The sequence below is a fragment of the Neofelis nebulosa genome, chromosome 11, assembly GCF_028018385.1.
Source record: "Neofelis nebulosa isolate mNeoNeb1 chromosome 11, mNeoNeb1.pri, whole genome shotgun sequence".
Lineage (NCBI taxonomy): Eukaryota > Metazoa > Chordata > Mammalia > Carnivora > Felidae > Neofelis > Neofelis nebulosa.
The window spans coordinates 76,907,474-76,927,625 of NC_080792.1; the positions used below are offsets into that span (position 1 = coordinate 76,907,474).

The window sequence follows — 20,152 nt, forward strand, 5'->3', positions numbered from 1 at the left end:
TCAGACAGTATAGGATTCCTAATAATTCCCTGTGGTTTACTTAAAAGAGGATCCAGTGGAAATTGGAGGGGAGACAACACCACTTTCACAAGAAAAATGAGTAGAACCAGAAAATGTGAGCAGTCATAGAAAATATGGAAAGCTGTAGGAGAGATGGATTAAATCAGTAAAAATCTATCATTCCATACAACCCACTTTGCGATAATTAATACAAGCAACAGTAACAAAGTCTGGAAGCCATGCTGTCAGACCAAAACTTTATTTCACGATAAACGAACATCTGAAACGGAGGAAGCAAATATGAGCAAGCATAACGAAAGTGGTGCTCAGGGGGTCCTATCCAAAGAAATTCAAGACAAGAAAACGAAAAACAGATTAAGGATAGTTTGCTGCTCCGTTTGTTTTTATAGCACAATGGATGTGAAAGGCAATGCAGCCTTTACACTCAGGATTTTTAAAAAATAAACTCTGGTTTTTAACAACCTGGCACACAGCCCTATCTATAATTAGCTATAATTTACTGAAATGTGGAACCTTAAATACAGTATAAGGAAAGTGAAACCTCAGAGGGAGAATATGAAAAAAAATACAAATAAAAATAGGGTTATTGCTGCAAGGAACTTGTAGCTATTTATAGAGATTAATCTAGAACTGTGTCACATTGTTAGAACAGTGGGAGGAGAAAGTTCTGGCCGATCTGGTTGAGTGTGATCTAGTCTTCAGGCCCCGTGCCCCTTCCTCTGGGCACATAAATCCTACAAGGCTGCCTGTCGCTGAGACCTTCCTCCAAGACACAAGAGGTCCAAAGTGTCGTGCCAAAACGTTAGCCAACCAGGTGGCCTTTTGAGGCCCCCTTTTGGGGCTTAGTAACTAACATACATGTTGGGATCACCACACAGAGTGCTCCATGGAAATTCCACCACGTTTCCTAAAGGAGGAAAGACCTATTTCTCGACACCCTTCCGGAAAGCATCCGTGGAGCACATCAGACTGTCTCAGAGTTCACAGCTTTTCTTCTTCCAGAAAATAAGACATGATCCTTTTGGGGCCACTAAATTAATAAACTGTGAAAGAAACTGAACTGACACTTAGGAGTCTGTTATCGACAGAATAGTGAAATTTAAGTGGCAAGTTTAAAAACTGAGAAACTTTCCTCATTTCTCCAGCTGGAGTCTTTACTGGAGGTTGACAATTATCGGTCTCTCATGGGACTGTGTGGCAGCACTCTCAGCATGTGACTGTAAGAGCCCCTTTCTTGGATACGAAAGGCAGGAAAAGGCCTCCTGCTGGGTGCTGCATGTCTATAGAACGCTGGCTGGTGAGGCCCTTGCTCTGTTTGACCGTGGACCCCAACAGGCTCAGTGAACCGTTACACAGTGACCCGAACACTCGAACCGAACACCGTACAGCTGTCTGGTGCCTGCATATCAAAGGCCTCAGGGACCTCACTCTGTGCTTCCAACACCAACAAAGTCAGTTCCAAGCAATTCTGGGATGTCCGTAGGGCTGAGAAAAGAAAGAAAACAGAAGCCTGATTAGATCAGCAGTCTCTGGAGCATTGGGAATTGATCCCAACCGAAATAAGAGCTGAAAGCCTGGTATAGTTGGCTGTTTTCATTTACAACTGAGAAAGCTTGGACCCTAAACCACAAATGAGGTACTTTATTACCTTTTTTGTAACATTTCCACATGTGCTCCGTGAAAACCCGATCCTGAGGCACTCAATGATCCCTGGTCAAGCGAGCTTACAATTAGGGTGAGGCAACAGGAAACCATATATCCTGCCCTAGGACACAGCCCACAGCTCCTGGCGTTGATGCAGAATCTGACTTTACATGTCTATTATGGGACTGTGTGTCGCCGAGACCTTCCCAAGACATGAAAGGTCCAAAGTGTCGTGCCAAAATGTTAGCCTGCACCTCAAGAGCCCCAGCCGGTGAGGACAAAGCAGTTCTGTGGCAGGTGAAGCACCTGCTCTGTCTCGTGGGTGGGCTTCCCAGAGTCACCTGAAAACAAAGGAGCCAGCCTCTTCGTCTCGCAGCACTTTGGAGCGCCAGGGTGGCTGAGCGGCCCTGGTAAAGGAGGGGCAGGCGCAACATGCCCGCCGGGCCCTCCCCCAGCTCCCAGGGGCTTCATTAGTTACCAGCTCTCTGGGAGTAGGGGGGCAACCCTCGCTTCTCCGTGCGTCGTGCACAGGGGCCTCTCGTGTACTTCCGAGGACAGGGAAGGATGGAAGAGGACAAGAGGATCAGGGAGGGGAGGGGCAACCAGAGGTGCTGAGAGGAAGGGAAACCAGGCCCCTGCTCGCCTGGGCCCCACTGTCTGGACAGCTGCCTCTTCACCTCTCCCCTGCCGTGCCAGAGCTCTTAGATGGCTCCTGGTCCCAAACAGGGCCAAATGACATGCACCTCAGCAGTCAGGGCCCAGAGTAAAATCTCCTCAAGGGCCGTCTGAGGCCAAAACAAGGGCTAAGATGTGTGTCGGGGCTCCCGACTGGTCGAGAAGGGAAAAACACAAGAGAAGAGGAACGAGGGAGGAATCTGAGCTGGCTGGGAAGCGGAGCTTAGGACAGGGCTACAAACAGGCCTGGGACAGCAGGGGCCAGGCTGGGCTCCAGCAGCCTGTGCCCTTCAGACTCCTTACCTTGGGCCAGGAGCCCTGCTTGGCCATCGTCTTCACCTCCTGCTGCAGTAAGGCGTCAGTGAACTGCTCTGCCTGCCTGGCCTCCTCTTCCTCCTCTTCCTCCTGCTGGTCCTCTTCCCATGCCCGCAGCTGGCGCTCTGCAACCTGGCCACCAAGAACAAAGTCAGCCGGGACAGAGTCCCTGGGCAGAGCCCTGCTTCAGGTCACGAGGGAAAGCCTGTGGATCTACCCCAGTCAGAGAATCCAAGCTAAGGCACAGTGATGGCAAGTACAAGAGGGAAGGGCACTGATGAGACTGGAAAGGTTGCACGCATGGTAATGCGCAGCTTGTGAAAAGCTCCAGGTGTGGCCACGTGCTTGGAAGATTCTGTGTTCTCTACCAGGTTCCAAACTGAACAGAGAACGGTGGCCCAGCGAGCCATATGCCTGTGGAGGCAGACAGGAGAGGGATAACAGGTAGGCACAGCAGCCTCGCTCCCACACACATGGAGGACCTGGAGTGGCGCCGGAACGAATCAGGAGGGTCGGGGTTTCAGCTGGAAATGAAATGGTTGCGCTGAGCTCACAGATGTGGGCCTCTCGGACAAGGTCTTAGTGCCTGGATGTGGAAATACGTCAAGGGTCCCCGCATCCGGTGCCATAACGGTGCAGAGGCCACAGCAAGCGGCCTGCCGCTCACATTCCCCTGCTGAGGCTTCCTCCCCCACCAGGCTCAGCCCACCTGGGCCTCCAGCTCCTGTTTCCTGGCCGATTTCAGTTCTTTGCTCTCCTCTTTCTCACGACGAGCTGACTCTCTGACCTCCTCAAGATTTCGAATAAGTTGCTCCCGGTGTCGCAGGGATTCCTCTTGTGCCCGTCGGTTTTGTTCAAGCTTTGCTTGTATTTGTTGTTGTCTCCCGGTCAGAACCTACCCTCAGCAGGAAGGCAAGGGCAGATTTCAGTTCGACTTAGCAGTTCCCTATTCCACAAGCTGTGGACAGGCTACAGCTGCCCCAAGACCCAGCCTCGTCCTCAGCCTCAGGCCCGAATACCCCCACGTGAAGGCAAGTCAGATCACAGCACTGGCCCATGCAACGTCAGCCCAGCTTCCCACCCGTCCCCACCACACAGAAAATGCACACAGACCACGCGTTAGGGAGAGACAGCTGGGCACTGACAAGATCCAAGGAGGCGGATGGAGCTCCCTCCCCAGGCACAGAAACAGCAACAAGCTTGTGAGCCTCACTCCCTATCGGTAGGTTCCAGAAAAAGAAAGAAACCACAAGCCACACAGATGACCGGAAGTAATCTGGGTCATCCCCTCAACCTTCGGGCTCTAAATACTTGCAGAAACCTTGCTGGGCTTGAAACCTGGCCACAGCACAGGATCACATCCAGAGCAGTCAGGACTCAAGAATCAAGAACGGTGGGAAGCCACTTGCCGTACCCAACAGTTATGCTCCCGGGACAGGACACGTAAAGTGGCCACAACTAGGAGGAATTTTTTTTATTTTCAAATTTGTATTTAAATTCTAGTTAACATATAGTGTAACATTGGTTTCAGGAGTAGAATTTAGTGATTCATCAATTACATATCACACCCAGTGCTCAACACAAGAGGAACGTTTTTAATAGGGAAAATCAAAGGTGTTGCAGAGTACTGGTATTCACAGAAGGGAGAGCCCCACTGGGACCGGACTTCCCACGGATTCCAAAATGACATGCACCAAATATTTCCATTTTTAAGCCACTTTAATTTTCAATACATGGATAATGAAAGATTTTTTCTAAAAGATTTCTTTAAAAAAAATTTTTTTTTTTTTTTTTTTTTAATCTCCACACCCAATGCAGGCTCAAACTCATGACCCTGGGATCAAAAGCCACGTATCCTACCAAATGAGCCACCCAGGTGCCCCTCATTCCTTTTAAATTGGGGTAAGTCTTAACGCATTACTTAAATACTGACGAGTTGTGTTCTTTCAAGAGTCCACTTCTGGTTATGCACCCCAAAGAAAAAAATCCTAAATAGGATTTTTTTAGGAAATTTCCATTTCCTAAAAATGGAAAGCCTTATGAACCAAGATGTTCACTGCAATGTTTCTTGTAACACCTCAGGAATAAATCAGAATAAAAATCAGAATAAAAAGAACACCCACAAGAGGGGAATAGGAAAAAAACCCCACAGTACACCCAACATGATATATTAAGTGTGATATCATCAAAATATCTACAAAGGAGATGGAATAGTGCATTAGAATGCTGGAACTCAACATAGTATAATAAGGAATACGCAGAAAGACATGTTTGCACGTTTCCACACAGAGTGGAAGAAACAGAGTAACAGCGACTATGCAAATAATGGGGACCTGGGTGACTTTGTTCTTCCTGTACTCCTGAATTTTCTTCTAAAAAGCTGATACTACTTTCACAATGACATTAGAAGTCTATTTAAAAGGAGCGTCTGGGTGGCTCAGATGGTTAAGCGCCCAACTTCGGCTCAGGTCATGATCTCATGGTTTGTGAGTTCCAGCTCCACATCAAGCTCTGTGCTGATAGCTGGGAGCCTGGAGGCTGCTTTGGATTCTGTGTCTCCCTCTCTCTCTGCCCTTCCCCTGCTCATGCTCTGTCTCTCTCTCTCTCAAGAACATCAAAAAAAAAAATTTTTTTTTTTAAAAATAAGTCTATTTAAAATAAGCAAAGAGGCCTGTGTTCCAGAACATTTGGCAGGGTCAGTACGCGCTCGCAGCCAGGATTACCTCGCTCATCAGTCTGTCTCGTGCGCTCCTCTCCCGGGCCCACTCCGCCTCTCTCTTTTCCCACATTTCCTTGGCCTCTTCCCTGGGAACACAGAGTGGATGACAGCAGGCTCCTTGCCACCACCGATGGCAGACAAGAACTAAAGACGTGACAGGGCTCCAGCGCATCAGGTACACATGTGCCATAGGGCCAACCTTCAAATCCACTTCTGCGTGCAAACTCTTCACAGTTTACAACTCTGGACTAGCTCATGGAGAGTACTCCTACAGGAAGTACTTTAAGTTGCCTGGGTTATGCTCCCACCTCCTTACAAAACACAACTGTGATGGCTTGCACCCAGGCCATTTAGACACCATGGCAAATGAAGCCACCAGCACCCTGGAGAGGCAGAGGAGCCCTGCTGTGCCCGAGCTCTGTCACTTTGCTCCTGGGGTCACTGCTAGCTCGCCCTGTGGCCTGAGGCAAGTCAGTGACCTCCTCAAGCGACCTGAGTACCTACCCTGCGGATGGATGTCAGGATTAAATAAGAGGAGGATGGTAAAGCGCTCTGCACGGTGTCTGACCCACAAGAAGTGCCCGATAAATGTGACATGTTATTCAATTTTTTCAATCCACTAGATTTTTAGGATCCAGACCCATTTAAAAAAGACCTAAGAAGCATTCAGCATCTCCATAATTTCTAACAATTTCCTTTCAAATTTCTAAGATCTTAAATGAACAGATCCTTACTCTAAACCCTAGTGATTTCCACCTTAAATAACAAGGGAAACACCCCTGCAAGCCGGGTCTGCTAGCAAACATGTGCTCCTCCCCATGGGCAGATTAACAAGGACGGATGCTTCAGTGACAACAGGAGACCCTGGTGGTGGCCTGCGGAGACATAAGGGACCAGAGCAGAGGCTGGGAGGGTCCAGCCCAGGCAGGCACCGCCTCTCACCTCAACAGCAGCTGCAGCTCTGCCTCCCGCTCCCTCTCCAGCTGCAGCTGCTCCTCGATGGCCTGCTTCATCCACGCCGCATCGGCCACGGCCTGCTCCCTCCTGGCCAGGTGCTCGCGCTGGTTCTCATCCTCCTTCTCCAGGAGCGCTTGCAGGATGCGCTTGTCCGCCTCCTAGAGGGTGGAGGAGGAAGCGCGGTGGGCGCCCCTCTGCAGCCACAGCACCCCCCCCCCCCCACCGCAGCTCCCACAGCGCCCCCTTTCTGCACTCAGCACTGACAGCAGACGTTCGTGATGCTTCCAAAGCTTCCCTACATAGAGATATGAAGAGTCAGGGTATAACCACTTAGGACTGGTTTAAAATAATGCAGGAGAGGCCCCTTTGCCACCACGCACCTGTCCCTGCCCTCGGACATGCCTGGTAGCACAGCTTTTGAGAACACGGCTGGACAACAGTTTCACTTCTAAGAATATGGACTAGAGACCCAAAGGCACAAAACCAAATGCACAAAATGCTCAATGCAGAGGTCCCGTAGAGGAAAAACAAAAATGACCCAAACACGCATCGGTAGGGAACTGGCTGTAGTGGACATGTCCACAGCGAGATGCAGTAAAGAACAAGGGACTTGGGAGGTCCTGGGACGGAAAAATGTACTCGGGAACAGCAGTGGCGCTGCCACCCCTGGACCACCCTGACGGTAGCGGGCAGGGATAGAGGTAGGCGGGTTCTCTCATTCACTATCCCTGTCCCCGTTGTCACTAGAGAGCCCATCGACATACCTGACAGGAACACTGAGCAGCCAGTAAAAAGAACAAGCTCATTCCAAGGATTTGAGGTTTACTGTTAGGTGACTGTGCTGAGGAATGCTACTTCAGGTTTTAAAGAACGCCACCACTGCCCTCTGTGTGTGCTGGGTAAATGTATCTAGAATACACAACAAAGCAGACCCCCCTGGGGAGTGCTGGGGGTCGCGAGCTCATCAAGGAGGAATCTCCCCTAGTGTGTTATTCTTGCGAGAATGCACTCATTCTGAGCGATGGAAAGCATTTTCTTCCAAAAAGGGTGAAAGAAATGCCAGGCTGACTCAGACTTACCAGTTCCTCTTGGATCTGCTGTGCACGCCTATTGAGTTGCACGTTATACTGATGTCTCAAAAAACGTCTAGAAAGGAGCAAAATACGGTCTGCCTTCAGTGTCTTATGAACGATTAGCGGGGGCCAGATAGCTACTTACTACATACAGATCTTTCTGGTTTGGGACAGCAATGCAAGTCTGAGAAAGCACAAGGCTTGCCCGTCTGGGCACACACACCCCAGCTCTGCCTTCTGCCGGAAGGCTGCCATCTGCTTCCTCTCTTCCTCTAGCCTCTCCAGCTCCCACCGCTGCTTCAGCAGATTCTCCTGCTCCTTCTTCAGTTTGGTGGCCTGTGGTGACAACAGTGCACCCAGTTAAGGTCATCAGAAACGGAGCTTCCTTCACTCTTCGTGTGCATTTTCGGCAGATGCCAGGCAACAGGGCTGGCCCGGCCACCTGGTGATCAGAGCTCCCTCTTACCTCTGGGCTCTGAGCCCTTGGCCCAGCGCACTCGCTTCCTGCAAGAGCCTTTCCCAGGCCTGTGGACAAGGATCAGATCCATGCTCCATGCTCCTGCAGGACCCTGTACTTGTTCACACCTTCCTATAACTTAATTCCCTTCCGCACCTGACACGGTTCCTGCCATGAAGGCCAGGACCGTGGGTCTTGCTCACAGCTGTATCTCTAGCACCCAGCTCAGTGCTCAGCATCTAGCAGATAGTGGGCATTAAGGATCTGGTTCTGGAATCATTTGGGCCTAACGAAGGACGGGCTTTCCCTCAGCCAGATGAGAAAATCTAGCCCAGGTATCTAGCTCAGGAAGACTGCACAGTATTCTCAGAACAGCCTCCGAAACCAAAGACCTCATGGTTTATGCCTTGAGATCCAAAACATGCTAGCTGCGGAGAGCTGTAGCTGCATGCTAGAACATCAGACTAAGTCAAGTCTACTTAGTGCACTGGATAATCCAAGTTCCTTTTTTTTTTTTTGGTATAAATTTTGAGAGAGAGCACATGTGAGTTGGGTATAGGGTCAGAAGGGGAGGGGGGGAGAGGGGGGGAGAGGGGGGGAGAGGGGGGGGGAGAGAGAGAGAGAGAGAGAGAGAGAGAGAGAGAGAGAGAGAGAGAGAGAGAGAGGAAGAGAATGAATGAATGAATCCCAATCAGGCTCCACGCTCAGCATGGAGCCTGACATGGGGGTTGATCCCACAACCCTGGAATCATGACCTGAGCCGAAATCAAGAGTTGGACACTCAACCAATGGAGCCATCCAGGTGCCCCAGGAAAATCCAAGTTCTAAGAAGGCTCTCACACAGAGCCTAAAACACACGTAAGAGAACAGCTATTAGCTCCATATTGTGAACATTCTAGGATCTGGACGCACAACCTAGGGGGATGGAAAAACCACGGCGAGGAGTATGTGTCCGAAGGGAAAACCCAGCACTGTTGCATTTCTTAGAACCACCCCTCCCCAATATGGTCTTTTTGGTGCCGCTTCCTAAATGCCTGCTTTATAACGGCAAGCGGCTGCAGGAGGAGGCCATGCCCTCACCTCCAACTCCTTCAGCTTCAGCTCCTCCACCTGCTGGAGCAGCGCCTCAGCCTGGAGTTTGCCCTCCAACCGCCTCTTCTCCTCTTCTGCTTTCATCCGCTCCAGTGCTTCCCTTCGGGCCCTTTCATATTCATTTTCATACCGTTTGTTCTCTTCCTCTTGGGTGGCTTCTTGCTACATGGGGTCAGATGAACGCAGGAGGTCAGAATCTGTCACATAGCCAGCAAAGACCCAGCTCCCTGCCACTGTTCCCCATTCCAACGTGTCTACAACAGAGGAGGTCATGCCACTTTTCAGCTGCGTGACCCCGGGTGAGGGTGCGTCTTCCCCGGCTCTGTTCTCACAGTGGGAACCATGGAGTGATCCTTCCCTCAGAGGTGATGCTGGGGAAGTACTCAGCACGGTGCCCGGCACAGAGGAGGGGCTCAACAATGTCAGGATTCCTTCCCTTTCAAAAGTCTCCCCAGTGAACCCAGAGGCAAAGCTGTGGGTTCACGGAGGTGTGGACTTTTGTCCCCAAAGGTGCTGCTGTCAGCCCGGGTTGAGAGTTTATGATGTGTGCTACATCAAAAGAGACTGCCAGCAGCAAAAGCGACCTTTAAGATGCACCTTCCACCTGCCAGTGGCTGGCCACTGGTGTTATTCTGCCCTGGGGATGATCGGAAAGGATTCTTGTACATGTAGGAGCAACAGACATCTGCTTTTAACGTGTTAAAGTTAACTGAGATAAAGTCTGTTCCTGGACTGGACTCATTAACATCCAGAACAAGACAACTTGAGAGACCCGGAGTCACAGCACTTCCACCATGCCATGTAGGACTATTTCCAGAGTCATATATCACACCTGTTTTTTTTCTTCTTTCTGCATTTTCCAAGAGTTTATCACGTGCTCCTTGTGAAGGGCTGATTCAATCTGAGGGTGAGAAGGCAGAGAATGTTCATTTCCTCACTGGTTCATCCGACAGATGGACGCTGCAGAGCACAGTGCTATGCCCTGGCAGGTGACCAGAAGTTCCCTAGGCAAGGACTCGGAGGGGCGCAGATATCTTACAAGGGAGCACAAGATGACCCCAACATGTACATTTGGAACGCAACTCAGTTAGTAAACCAAAGGACCAGGCAGTTTGAAACAGATCTAAGGAGTTGTAACAAAGGAACACAAACTTTTCTCCCAGTACCCTGGGGGTTGTGCAGGGGCAGGTCAGCAGACGCTGGAATGGAAATACGATCTCAGAGGCCACCCCTGGTTGGTCTGAAGCATGCCAGGGCCCAGAACAGCAGGAGCTGGGTGAGGGCCAGACTCAGCCTTTTGCCTGGCTCCTCGAAACATCCTCTGCAAAGCGGTGGCTGTATAAACATGTACTCCCCACAGCAACAGATGTAACACATTTGGGGTTATTAAGAAGAGATACGGGTTTAGCGAATCTGTTGGATCAGAAAATGAACTGGAACTCTATCCAAAAGCTTTTGTTTGGGAAATTGTTTATAAAAATGTTTAATCTCTTTCTCAACTTACAAATGTAAACATCCGCAACTAACTTGAGTGTTCTAAATAAACATTTCTGAGTAAAAGACTTTGGAGCACCCACCTAAACGCTCAAATGGCCAGGGAAAGGAGACCTCCCATGGCTTAGTGCTAACTGCACAAGGCTCAAAAGCACCAAATTGTTCTATTACTTAGTGGCTGGCAATTTTCTAAATATAATTACAAATAAATTAATGCCACCAAACATATACGCAAAATTTAAGTTAAAATACATCAATGAAATCATCACGGATCATCTTCCTCTAGCCCCGTCTCCACAGAATGATGCCACCCAAGCCAGACTGCCCCCCACCTGCCCCAGGATCTTGCATATTTGTCCTCCTTTCTCCTGCCACCCTGTTCTGGTCTCTGCCGTCACTGCCCTGGTCTCACCACCCCCTGCTCACCTCAACACTGCTGCCAAAGCTACTGCTCCCTGAAATGCGGCCAGGGTGCCGCCACAGCCCTGCTGAAAATCATCCAGGTGCTCCCCAGCGCTTCCAGGAGAAGGCCACACAGGCTGGCTGGGGTCCAGGCCCACGTGCCTCACCAGCCTCAACTCTTGCAGCCCCTGCTCGCCATATGACATCACAAACTCTCAGCCACTCATCACTCCCTGGATGCACTCTGCTCTCGTGACTCCGGCCTGCTCCTCACTCAGCTGCCTCAATCTAGAATGTCCTTTCCTCACCTTTACACCATCAAGTTAACACCCAAGTCCTTCCAGACTCCTCCATCCCCGCAACTCCTCTGAGATGCCGCTCTGACCCACAACTGAGCTGGGGGCACTGCCCCAAATGCCCATCCTCCTGGGCCTTCCCAGCCCACTGCAACCCACACTGGACCGCAAGTTCCTAAGAAGGGGGGACCCCAGCTAATCTCCACGTGCCCAGGTGCTGACCATGTGGCAAATGTTCAATAAGTATTGGCTGAACACCCAAGAAACCAGATCTGCATGTGGCATCGTTCAGGTGGCCGGGGTGTTCTCTGTTCCACCCCAGCAAGAGATGCAAGTTCAAAAACAAGAAGAGAAACATGATTTTATCTACTTAGGCAAAGCAAAGGATCTCGCTGGTTTTTACCTCTCGAAGTTTGGGGTTGTTCTTCTTCCAGTGTTCATACAGAAGCTGTTCGGCAATCTGTCAAGGAAACACAAAGAGGGAAGCCTGATGTCACTTTTCAAATTCATTCACATTTTGGATAACCCACAGTGGCAGTCAGCTGAGGCGGAGAGCCCCTCGGCTGGCATGCTGTCACTGCGCCTGCCCTTCGGACCTACTGCCTGCCTGGCATCCCAGGCTCTGGGAGACACCAGAGTGGAACCAGACAGCTCTGACAAATGACTCCCACAGTGGTGATGGAAGGGCGCCAAGATCTGATGCTACAGATGGGTCCCAGATGTGACAATCTGCTTCAAAATATACAGCAGGCTTAAAAACACAGACTGGGGCTCACCATTCCCCACAGCTACTGGAAGATCAAACATACCAGCGCGCAGCCTGCTGGGGCCACAGGACTGATATAAAGACAAAGGACTCGGATGTGATGACCTGAGGTGACTCGTGCAAAACACACGTGGAGAACAACGTAGCACAAAGCACCTCGCCCTGCAGGCTCTGGAGTTTACCGTTGTCTCATCAGACCAGTGTGCCCAGGGACCCCGTGTGTGTGTCACTGACGGGCTGGGGACGCTCCTGCTCCGTAGGCTCCAGAAGGGCTAGGAGGAGTTACCAGTTTCCTTTGCTCTTCTCGGGCCGACTTGAGATCGCCATGCCACTCTCGGAGTCTGCCTTCCCTCGCGTCCATGCTTAGCCTTAGCTCCTCCAGTTGTCTGGCCAGCAGGGCCTGCTCCTCCAGCAGCAGCTGCCTCAGTCTCTCCCGCCTGGCTTCCAGCTGCTTCCGCTTCTCCTCCTTCAGCTTCTCACGCTGATAGGCATGCATGCTGGGTGAGAAGGAGCCCTCCCCACGTCAGTCACGCTACAGCCACACGTGGCACACTCTCTGCTGTGCAGTAAGAGAGGCTGAGGTGGACATGACGGGGTGACACGGTAAAGTGTCTTCCGGCTAAAGTGAAGACAGCGGGTCACAGACCACCGTGCACGACAGAATCTTGCTTTTGCCATAAGAAAATGTACATTGGGGGCACCTGGGTGGCTCAGTCGGTTGAGCGTCCAACTTTGGCTCAGGTCATGATCCCGTGGTTTGTGAGTTCAAGCCCCGCGCTGGGCCCTGTGCTGACAGCTCAGAGCCTGGAGCCTGCTTCGGATTCTGCGTCTCCCTCTCTCTCTGCCCCTCACCTCCTCATGCTCTGTCTCTCTGTCTCAAAAATAAATAAAATATTTCAAAAAAAAAAAGAAAGAAAATGTACAGCGGGGGCGCCTTGGCGGCTCAGTTGGCTGAGCATCAGACTTCGGCGCAGGACATGATCTCCCTCTCTCTCTCTCTGCCCCTCCCCTGCTTGCGCTCTCGCTCTCGCTCTCTCTCAAAAATAATAAACTAAAAAAAAAAAAAAAGAAAAGAAAAAGAAAATGTACAGTGGTCTCACATATGCATGTGGTAACAGTACTAGCTAGTATTATTTGAGCAATTCCTATACACTAGGTATTATATCTAGGGATAGCTTTCTATTAATCACACACCCAACAAAGTAGGTTCTGTTTTAGCCCCACTTCACTGATGAGGAAACTGAGGCTCATTCATATAGCAAGTGACAGTCAGGAATTCCATCTGGGTGTGTCTGACTCCAAAGCCCATGCTTTTAACTTTCATGTTTTTTACATGTATTTCTGCAAAAATGGACGCGTGTGTGTGCGAATATTTGTACACACACAAATGGGGAAAAGCATGGGAGGACAGGTGTATCAGACTGTTCACTGTGATTCTCTCTGGGGACAGGGGGTTACAAGAAGACTTCCAGGTTCTATACATATTTCTTATTGTTTTCTCTTTTTCAAAGCAAATGTATTATTCACTGATGATCTTTTTTTTTTTTTTTTTTTCAATTTTCAGTTGGAAAACATCACCATGCATGCAATCTATGCAACTTCCTCAAGAAAACATGCTGATTAGCCATGGGGTTCTTAGTTCTTACAGCCACATCCCCTGAACAACAAGTGGTTTCCTGCCTCCATCCCATCAAGGTCACTGCAGTTACCTTCGCTGGTAGGACGTCTTGGAGCTCCACTCCGCCTGTTTGGAGCTACAGATATCAGACATCTTGAAGTACCGGCTGTTCTGGTCCCACTGCTGCCGAAGCCGGGCCTCCTGCTCTCGGTGTCGCTGTCGGGCCATCTGCTGGTCCAGGAGCCTCCGGCTGCACCATTGGGAAGGCAGCGTGGGGAGTGCCATCTGAGGAATGGTAGCAATGGTAGGAAAATGAGCCTCCTGCAGCCCCCTAATGAGTGGTCCTCATCCCTTGGCTGCCCCCTGGAATCACCCCACTCCAGACCAATGACATCAAAGAAGTCTTAGCTCAGGCTCCCAGGCATCAGCATTTTTAATTTTTTTTTTTTTTTTAAGTAATCTCTACACCCAACGTGGAACTCGAACTCACAACCCTGAGATCAAGACTAGCATGCTCTTCCCCCTGAGCCAGCCAGGCACCCTAGGCATCAGCATTTTAAAAATCATGTGCCATCAAGTCTGCAAATCATCACTGTTTTTAAATTTTTTTAGAGAGAAAGAGCGTGAGCCGGGGAGAGGGTCAGAGAGAAAGAGAGAAAAAGTCTCAAGCAGGCTCCATGCTCAGCACGGAGCCAGATACAGGCCTCCATCCCACCACTCTGGGATCATGACCTGAGTGAAACCGTGAGTCACATGCTCAACAGACTGAGCCACCCAGGTGCTCCTGCAAAGCATCACTTTAAATAAGCCTGGACTCCACCCAGCTGTGAGCCAGACATCATCAAGGGCGCTACAGATGAAGACCGGGAACCAGTCCTAGCAATGCTGGACCAAGCACTTGGGGCTTTCTATGCTCCCCACAAAGTAACAGGAATAATAATCTCAGGAACAAAAAATGTACCAAGCTCTTGACATATATGAATGATCTTTTTCACTGTTATAATCGCTCCATTATTTGGCAGGTGAAGAAACTTAAGTTCGAAATGGCAAAGTGACTTGCCCAAGACCACAGAGCCAGGAAGGAGAGGCAACAAAAGAGGTGGGATCCTAATTCATATCAGTCTCAGGCCAGAGCCCAGTCAAGAGTCTGCCTGTTGGGACCAACAAGCCCTGGCTCTGGCAGCCCCCAGGGAGCGGCCTCGCCTGCCCTCATCTTACAGATGGAGAAACTGAGACCCAGGAAGAAATCGATTTGCCCGGGTCACGGAGCAAATGGGGCCATAATTGGAGACTTGAAAGCAGAAAGCAGTCTTACTCCGTACACGTTCCCTGACCCCAGAGCTGTCCTCCTGGGCAGGGTCTATACTGTGCCTGGTTACGACAGTGCTTACGGAACGTCTGTCTGGGTCCAGGCCAAGCCTCAAACTCAGTGCTCAGACCTGGGGGGAAATAATCTACGTCTATGGACCAAACGTGGCCCGCAGCTGCCCCTTTATAACCTGTCTTAAACCTGTGGCGCGCCTGACATGATTTTTTCCTTGCCCTGCAAGCCGCCCGCGGAAAAGCTTTCCGCCGGGAATCAAGAAACAAGACTCCGATCCCGCATCAGTCGCATCTTCACGCAGCCTTCACATCCACGTACGCTTTGCAGAGCAAAGCGTCGGGCCGAGTGCGCAGGGAACAGTGAGGACTCGACGGCCGGTCCCCCGGCGCCCGCCGCGGTTCCCGCCAACACCGGGCCACGGCGGCCGGGCTCCGCGCGTTCGGGCCCCCACGCCGGCTCCGGCCGAGCCCAATGCCCGACTCACGTTTCTCCGCGCCCCGGAGTTCCCGAAGACTGTCCCCGCCGAGCTCCCGCATGCCCCAACCAAGCCCGACAGGTCCCGCGGTCACGCTTCCGGGGCCGCTCAGCACCAACTCCGGCGGTTTCGCCGCTTGTTGCCGGGGCAACAGACCGATGACGGAGCGCCGCGAGGGCCAAGCCGCCTCCAACGCGATACCGGACGCTCAGACAGAAAGGAGGTTGTGATTTTTCTCTGGCGCCCTCTCGTGGGGGGAGGGAGATCAATCGCAAACGTCGCTGGTCCCGGAAACCAGCAAGGAGGGTAAAGGCATCCAATCACTACTCAAAATTCAGGGTGGTGGTTACCTGGAGTGTGTGTGTTGGAGGGGGGGCGGTGAGGAGAATGTAGGTGAGGGTGGAGGGAAGTCAGGGGGATACGACAGGGAGGAGAATATAAATCAGTGGTTCTCAAACCTGGCTGCACACGAGAATCACCTGGGGAAGGCTTAAGTCTAGATGCCGTTAAAGAAGTAAAAATAAATAAATACAGACCAAACTCCAGACGAGTCCCATCAGGTTCTCAGGGTGTCAGAGGTTGTCTTAGCTCCCCAGGGGCACTCAGTGTGCAACCAGCTCGGAGAACCGCTGGCCTAAATAGATACACGTTATTGGAAATGATCGTCTTTCGCTTGGTGGTGAGTTCCAGAGTGTTGGTTCTATTGGTGTTTTCTGACCCCCGTGTGTTACACGTATTGTTTTATGTGTGAAAAAGATAATTAAGGGGAACCTAGAGCATGCGACTCTTGATGTCAGGGTCATGAGTTCAAGACCCACGTTGGGTATACTTAGTTTTAAAAATTTTTATTTTTTAAATAAGTTTACCAAAAAAAAAAAAAAAGATAAACTTCACTCATTCATCCTCTTTTCTTTCATTTTCCCATTCTTTGTATTTAATTCCCTTCATTCCTCCCTTCATTCTTATTCATCTGTTTTTTCTGGTGCGGTGAAGTATCTTGTTGAACACTTTGGCCTCTATTCCAACCTCCGCCAAGCTACTTGTGGGGTCTTGGGCATGTCACTTCATCTCTCTGTGAAATGAGAATATGAAAGTAATTGAATAGGGATACCATTAGACCAGGACAGCCCTGATGTCTTGCTTGCTTAGGACGCAAACTGAAACCTAAGCCAGAATCAAGGCCCTAGAATCTGAGAATATTAACGTTTATTCGTTTTTGAGAAAGAGAGAGCTCGTGCGTACAAGTGGGGGAAGGGTAGAGATAGAGGGGGAGACACAGAATCCCAAGCAGGCTCCAGGCTCTGAGCTGTCAACACAGAGCTCGACACAGGCCTCGAACCCACAGATAGTGAGCCCATGACCTGAGCTGAAATCGGACCCTTAAGTGACTGAGTCACCCAGGTGCCCCTAGAGTCTGAGAAAATTAAATGTAAGGACAACCAATCACAAACAGCCACCTAGCCTTTCCCAGATAAAACAACTAACCTATGTGGTAGCCAATAAAATGATTTCCTTGCTTTGCTTCCGTGTCTTCTTTGTAAAAAGAAAGCTCTCCCCCAGCTCCTGCCTGGTGGCAGAGAGCTCCTACCCACCTTTAGTGTGGCATCACCCAGTTAAAATATATGCCCAAATAAACTCTTGAAAAATTAGAATGTGCCTCAGTTTACCCTTGAACAAGAATACCACCAGTGCTGTTGTTTAAGGTTGCCCTTGTGAGACGAAATGAAGTTTCGGTGGAGACCACCTGGTCAATCTCAGGTAAGTACTCTTTTTTATACATCTCCCTTTACTTAGTTGACTCAGGGTCTGCCCTGCCCCGTGCGTGAGATTCCCCAGGGTTACCCTTCTGTTGGTGCCTACCCCTTTGGCCAAGCTCAAGGCCTTTTCCATATCGTGTCCCCAATGGGCAGGGGAGGCAGCTACCCACTGGGGGTCAGTCCAGCAAAAGAACCCAAGACATAAATGCTTATTGGTGGGTCTCTGTGAATGTGGTAGGAACTTCAGAAATAAGTGAATTGGATAGGGGGAGACCTGGCTTCAGGTCCTGATTTTGTGACTCTTGAGTGAGTCCCCTTTGCCACCTGGTCCTAGGTTTTCTTATCTGTATGATGGCCTTAAAGGACCAAACAAGCTCCATTAGTGGGATTCCAGGGCTTAGGGCTTGACTAGCCTGGTCCCCAGGCCATGGTCTCTAGGTCTCTTCTGCTCAACAGTCATCCCCACTGGCCCCCCACTTAGTCAACCTCTACCCTCATGGTTACATAGCTACCTGTAGCTCATTAAGCATCTTTACAAGTATCTTTTCCTTTGATCCTCCCAGAACCCCTGTGAGAGATTTTATCATTCCCATTTTATTTTTTTAAGATTTTATTTATTTTTTTTTATTTTTATTTTTATTTTTTATTTTTTTTTTTTAATTTTTTTTTCAATGTTTTTTATTTATTTTTGGGACAGAGAGAGACAGAGCATGAACGGGGGAGGGTCAGAGAGAGAGGGAGACACAGAATCGGAAACAGGCTCCAGGCTCCGAGCCATCGGCCCAGAGCCTGACGCGGGGCTCGAACTCACGGACCGCGAGATCGTGACCTGGCTGAAGTCGGACGCTTAACCGACTGCGCCACCCAGGCGCCCCAAGATTTTATTTTTATACCCACCGTATACCCAACGGTGGGGCTTGAACTCATAACTCCAAGATCAAGAGTCTCATGCTCCGACTAAACCTGCCAGGCACCGTTTATTATTCCCATTTTAAAGTTGACTAAACTGAGCCTCAGAAAGTGGCATCCTTTGCCTGGGGAGGGTGGTGGAAGCCCTGCTCTGATTCTGGGGCCTGGGCTTCCCTGCTGTTGTCTTGGCATCCAGCACATGGTAGGCTCACCGTAGTATTTGTTGAGAATGAATGAGGAGATTCCCTGCATTTGAATCCCTTCTTCTTCAGAAGAAAAGGGGAGGGGCGCCTAGATGGCTCAGTCAGTTAAGCGTCCAACTCTTCGTTAGTTTCAGCTCAGGCCGTGATTTCACCGACAGTGAGTTTGAGCCCTGCGCCAGGCTTCGCGCTGGTAGTGCAGGGCCTGCTTGGGATTCTCTCTCTCTGTGTCTCTGTCTCTCTCTCTCTCTCTGCCCCTCCCCTGTTCATGCTCTCTCTCTCTAAAATAAATAAACTTAAAAAAAAGGGGGGGGGGGGGCGGGAGCATGATATCAAAAGCAAAAAGAAAAAACAGAACTCACGTTGCTGGAATACTCATTTAAGCCTCCCTCCTGTGGGAGTCCTGCCTCCATTCTGTACACGAGGGAACTGAGACCCTGGAGAAGTCAAGTCACTCTCTTTTTTTTATTATTATTTTTATTTATTTATTTATTTATTTTTATTTTATTTTATTTTTTTTTTTAATTTTTTTTTTTCAACGTTTTTTATTTTTTTATTTTTGGGACAGAGAGAGACAGAGCATGAACGGGGGAGGGGCAGAGAGAGAGGGAGACACAGAATCGGAAACAGGCTCCAGGCTCCGAGCCATCAGCCCAGAGCCCGACGCGGGGCTCGAACTCACAGACCGCGAGATCGTGACCTGGCTGAAGTCGGACGCTTAACCGACTGCGCCACCCAGGCGCCCCTCAAGTCACTCTCTTGAGGTCACACAGCAAGGACTAGGAGAGCCAGGATTTCCACGCAACCCCCAGAGCTTACGATCCCTCTTCAGACTGCTTTTCCAAGAGCCTGTGACTTGCAGGTGTAGCTCTTAAAAGAGGCCGGCAGATGTGGACCAGCTGGGCCATTTAAAGAGTTCAACGATGTTAAATATTTAGTGACAGGTTGATGACTATGGCCCACAGGGGGCTGAGAGGGGAAATCCAGGCAGGTGGATGCCGTACATGCTGGGCCCTGGGCCAGAGAGGTGAGGAGGGCTGTTCTTGGACTTGTGTCTCTGGGTGTCCTAGCAGGGCAGGAGAAAACAGGACCGGGGAGATGGTGTGGCCGCATGGGAGCAGCTCCCTGTTGGCTGAAACGTGACAGTGCTGGAGGCCATGCTGTGCCCTCACTTAATTAGCAGGTGTCATTGCCAAGGCACATGGGTCTATGCTGGGGTTTCACGGAATTTCAACATCAGCCACCCAGCTGCTCTCTTCTCATCTGGGTTGGGCTCCCCATCCTCCTGGATGCTGAAGTAGACCAGCAGCTCAGAGATCCTGGGGCTACGGGGCTGCCTGCCGGAGCTCCAGTTTTGTGTTTTAATAACAACAACAGGAATAATCATAAATGTAGGTATCTGTGAGAAAAAAGGTGTAAAATGGCATCCACCAGAAACAGTGGATATCACTAGGGGGCAGGATTCAGGGTGATTTGAATTTTTATTTCTCTCCAGGTTTTTGAATTTATGATGGTCGCTGTTGCTTGTGTAATTAACAAAAAAATAAGGCATTGGTTCGTTAATCATAACCTGCACTTCCATCGTGCCTTAGGCTTTATGAGGTACTTTCAATGCATGAATGGCTTTCAACCTTGGCTGCAGGTCTGGATCACCTAGAGAAATTTTTTTAAATCCTGATGCTTGATCCCGGAGACAGGTTCTGATGTAGGTGGTCAGGGTTGGGGTCTGGGCATCTGTATTCTTTCCCATTTTTGGTAGTTTATCTCTTTAATTAAAAAATTTTGGGGGGCACCTGGGGGGCTCAGTCGGTTAAGTGTCCGATTTCGGCTCAGGTCATGATTTCGTGATTCATGGGTTCGAGCCCCACATCGGATGGGCTCTGTGCTGACAGCTCAGAGCCTGGAGCCTGCTTCAGATTCTGTGCTTCCCCTCTCTCTCTCTGCTCCTCTCTTGCTCT

General features: G+C 50.1%; 1 protein-coding gene across 1 annotated transcript; it reads right to left on the bottom strand.

Moving 5' to 3' along the window:
* Window positions 1–243: 243 nt before the first annotated feature.
* TCHP (trichoplein keratin filament binding) lies at window positions 244–15,452 on the bottom strand. Its single transcript, XM_058691009.1, has 13 exons — window positions 15,338–15,452; window positions 13,621–13,814; window positions 12,198–12,408; window positions 11,549–11,605; window positions 9,786–9,854; window positions 8,942–9,115; window positions 7,628–7,740; window positions 7,411–7,477; window positions 6,317–6,489; window positions 5,379–5,460; window positions 3,365–3,550; window positions 2,644–2,787; window positions 244–1,506 (listed from the first exon to the last, which is right to left on the bottom strand). The coding sequence occupies exons 2-13, from the start codon at window positions 13,812–13,814 to the stop codon at window positions 1,474–1,476; spliced, it is 1,503 nt and encodes a 500-aa protein (XP_058546992.1). The 5' UTR covers window positions 15,338–15,452; the 3' UTR covers window positions 244–1,473.
* Between the last annotated feature and the right edge of the window lie 4,700 nt (window positions 15,453–20,152).

Excerpts from the sequence above, each read along its gene's own strand:
- TCHP (XM_058691009.1), bottom strand. The coding sequence starts at position 13,814 with ATGGCACTCCCCACGCTGCCTTCCCAATGGTGCAGCCGGAGGCTCCTG. Across the intron at positions 9,855-11,548 it reads ACAACCCCAAACTTCGAGAG|ATTGAATCAGCCCTTCACAA; the intron begins GTAAAAACCAGC and ends TCTCACCCTCAG. Across the intron at positions 7,741-8,941 it reads TGAAGCTGAAGGAGTTGGAG|GCCACCAAACTGAAGAAGGA; the intron begins GTGAGGGCATGG and ends TTGTCACCACAG.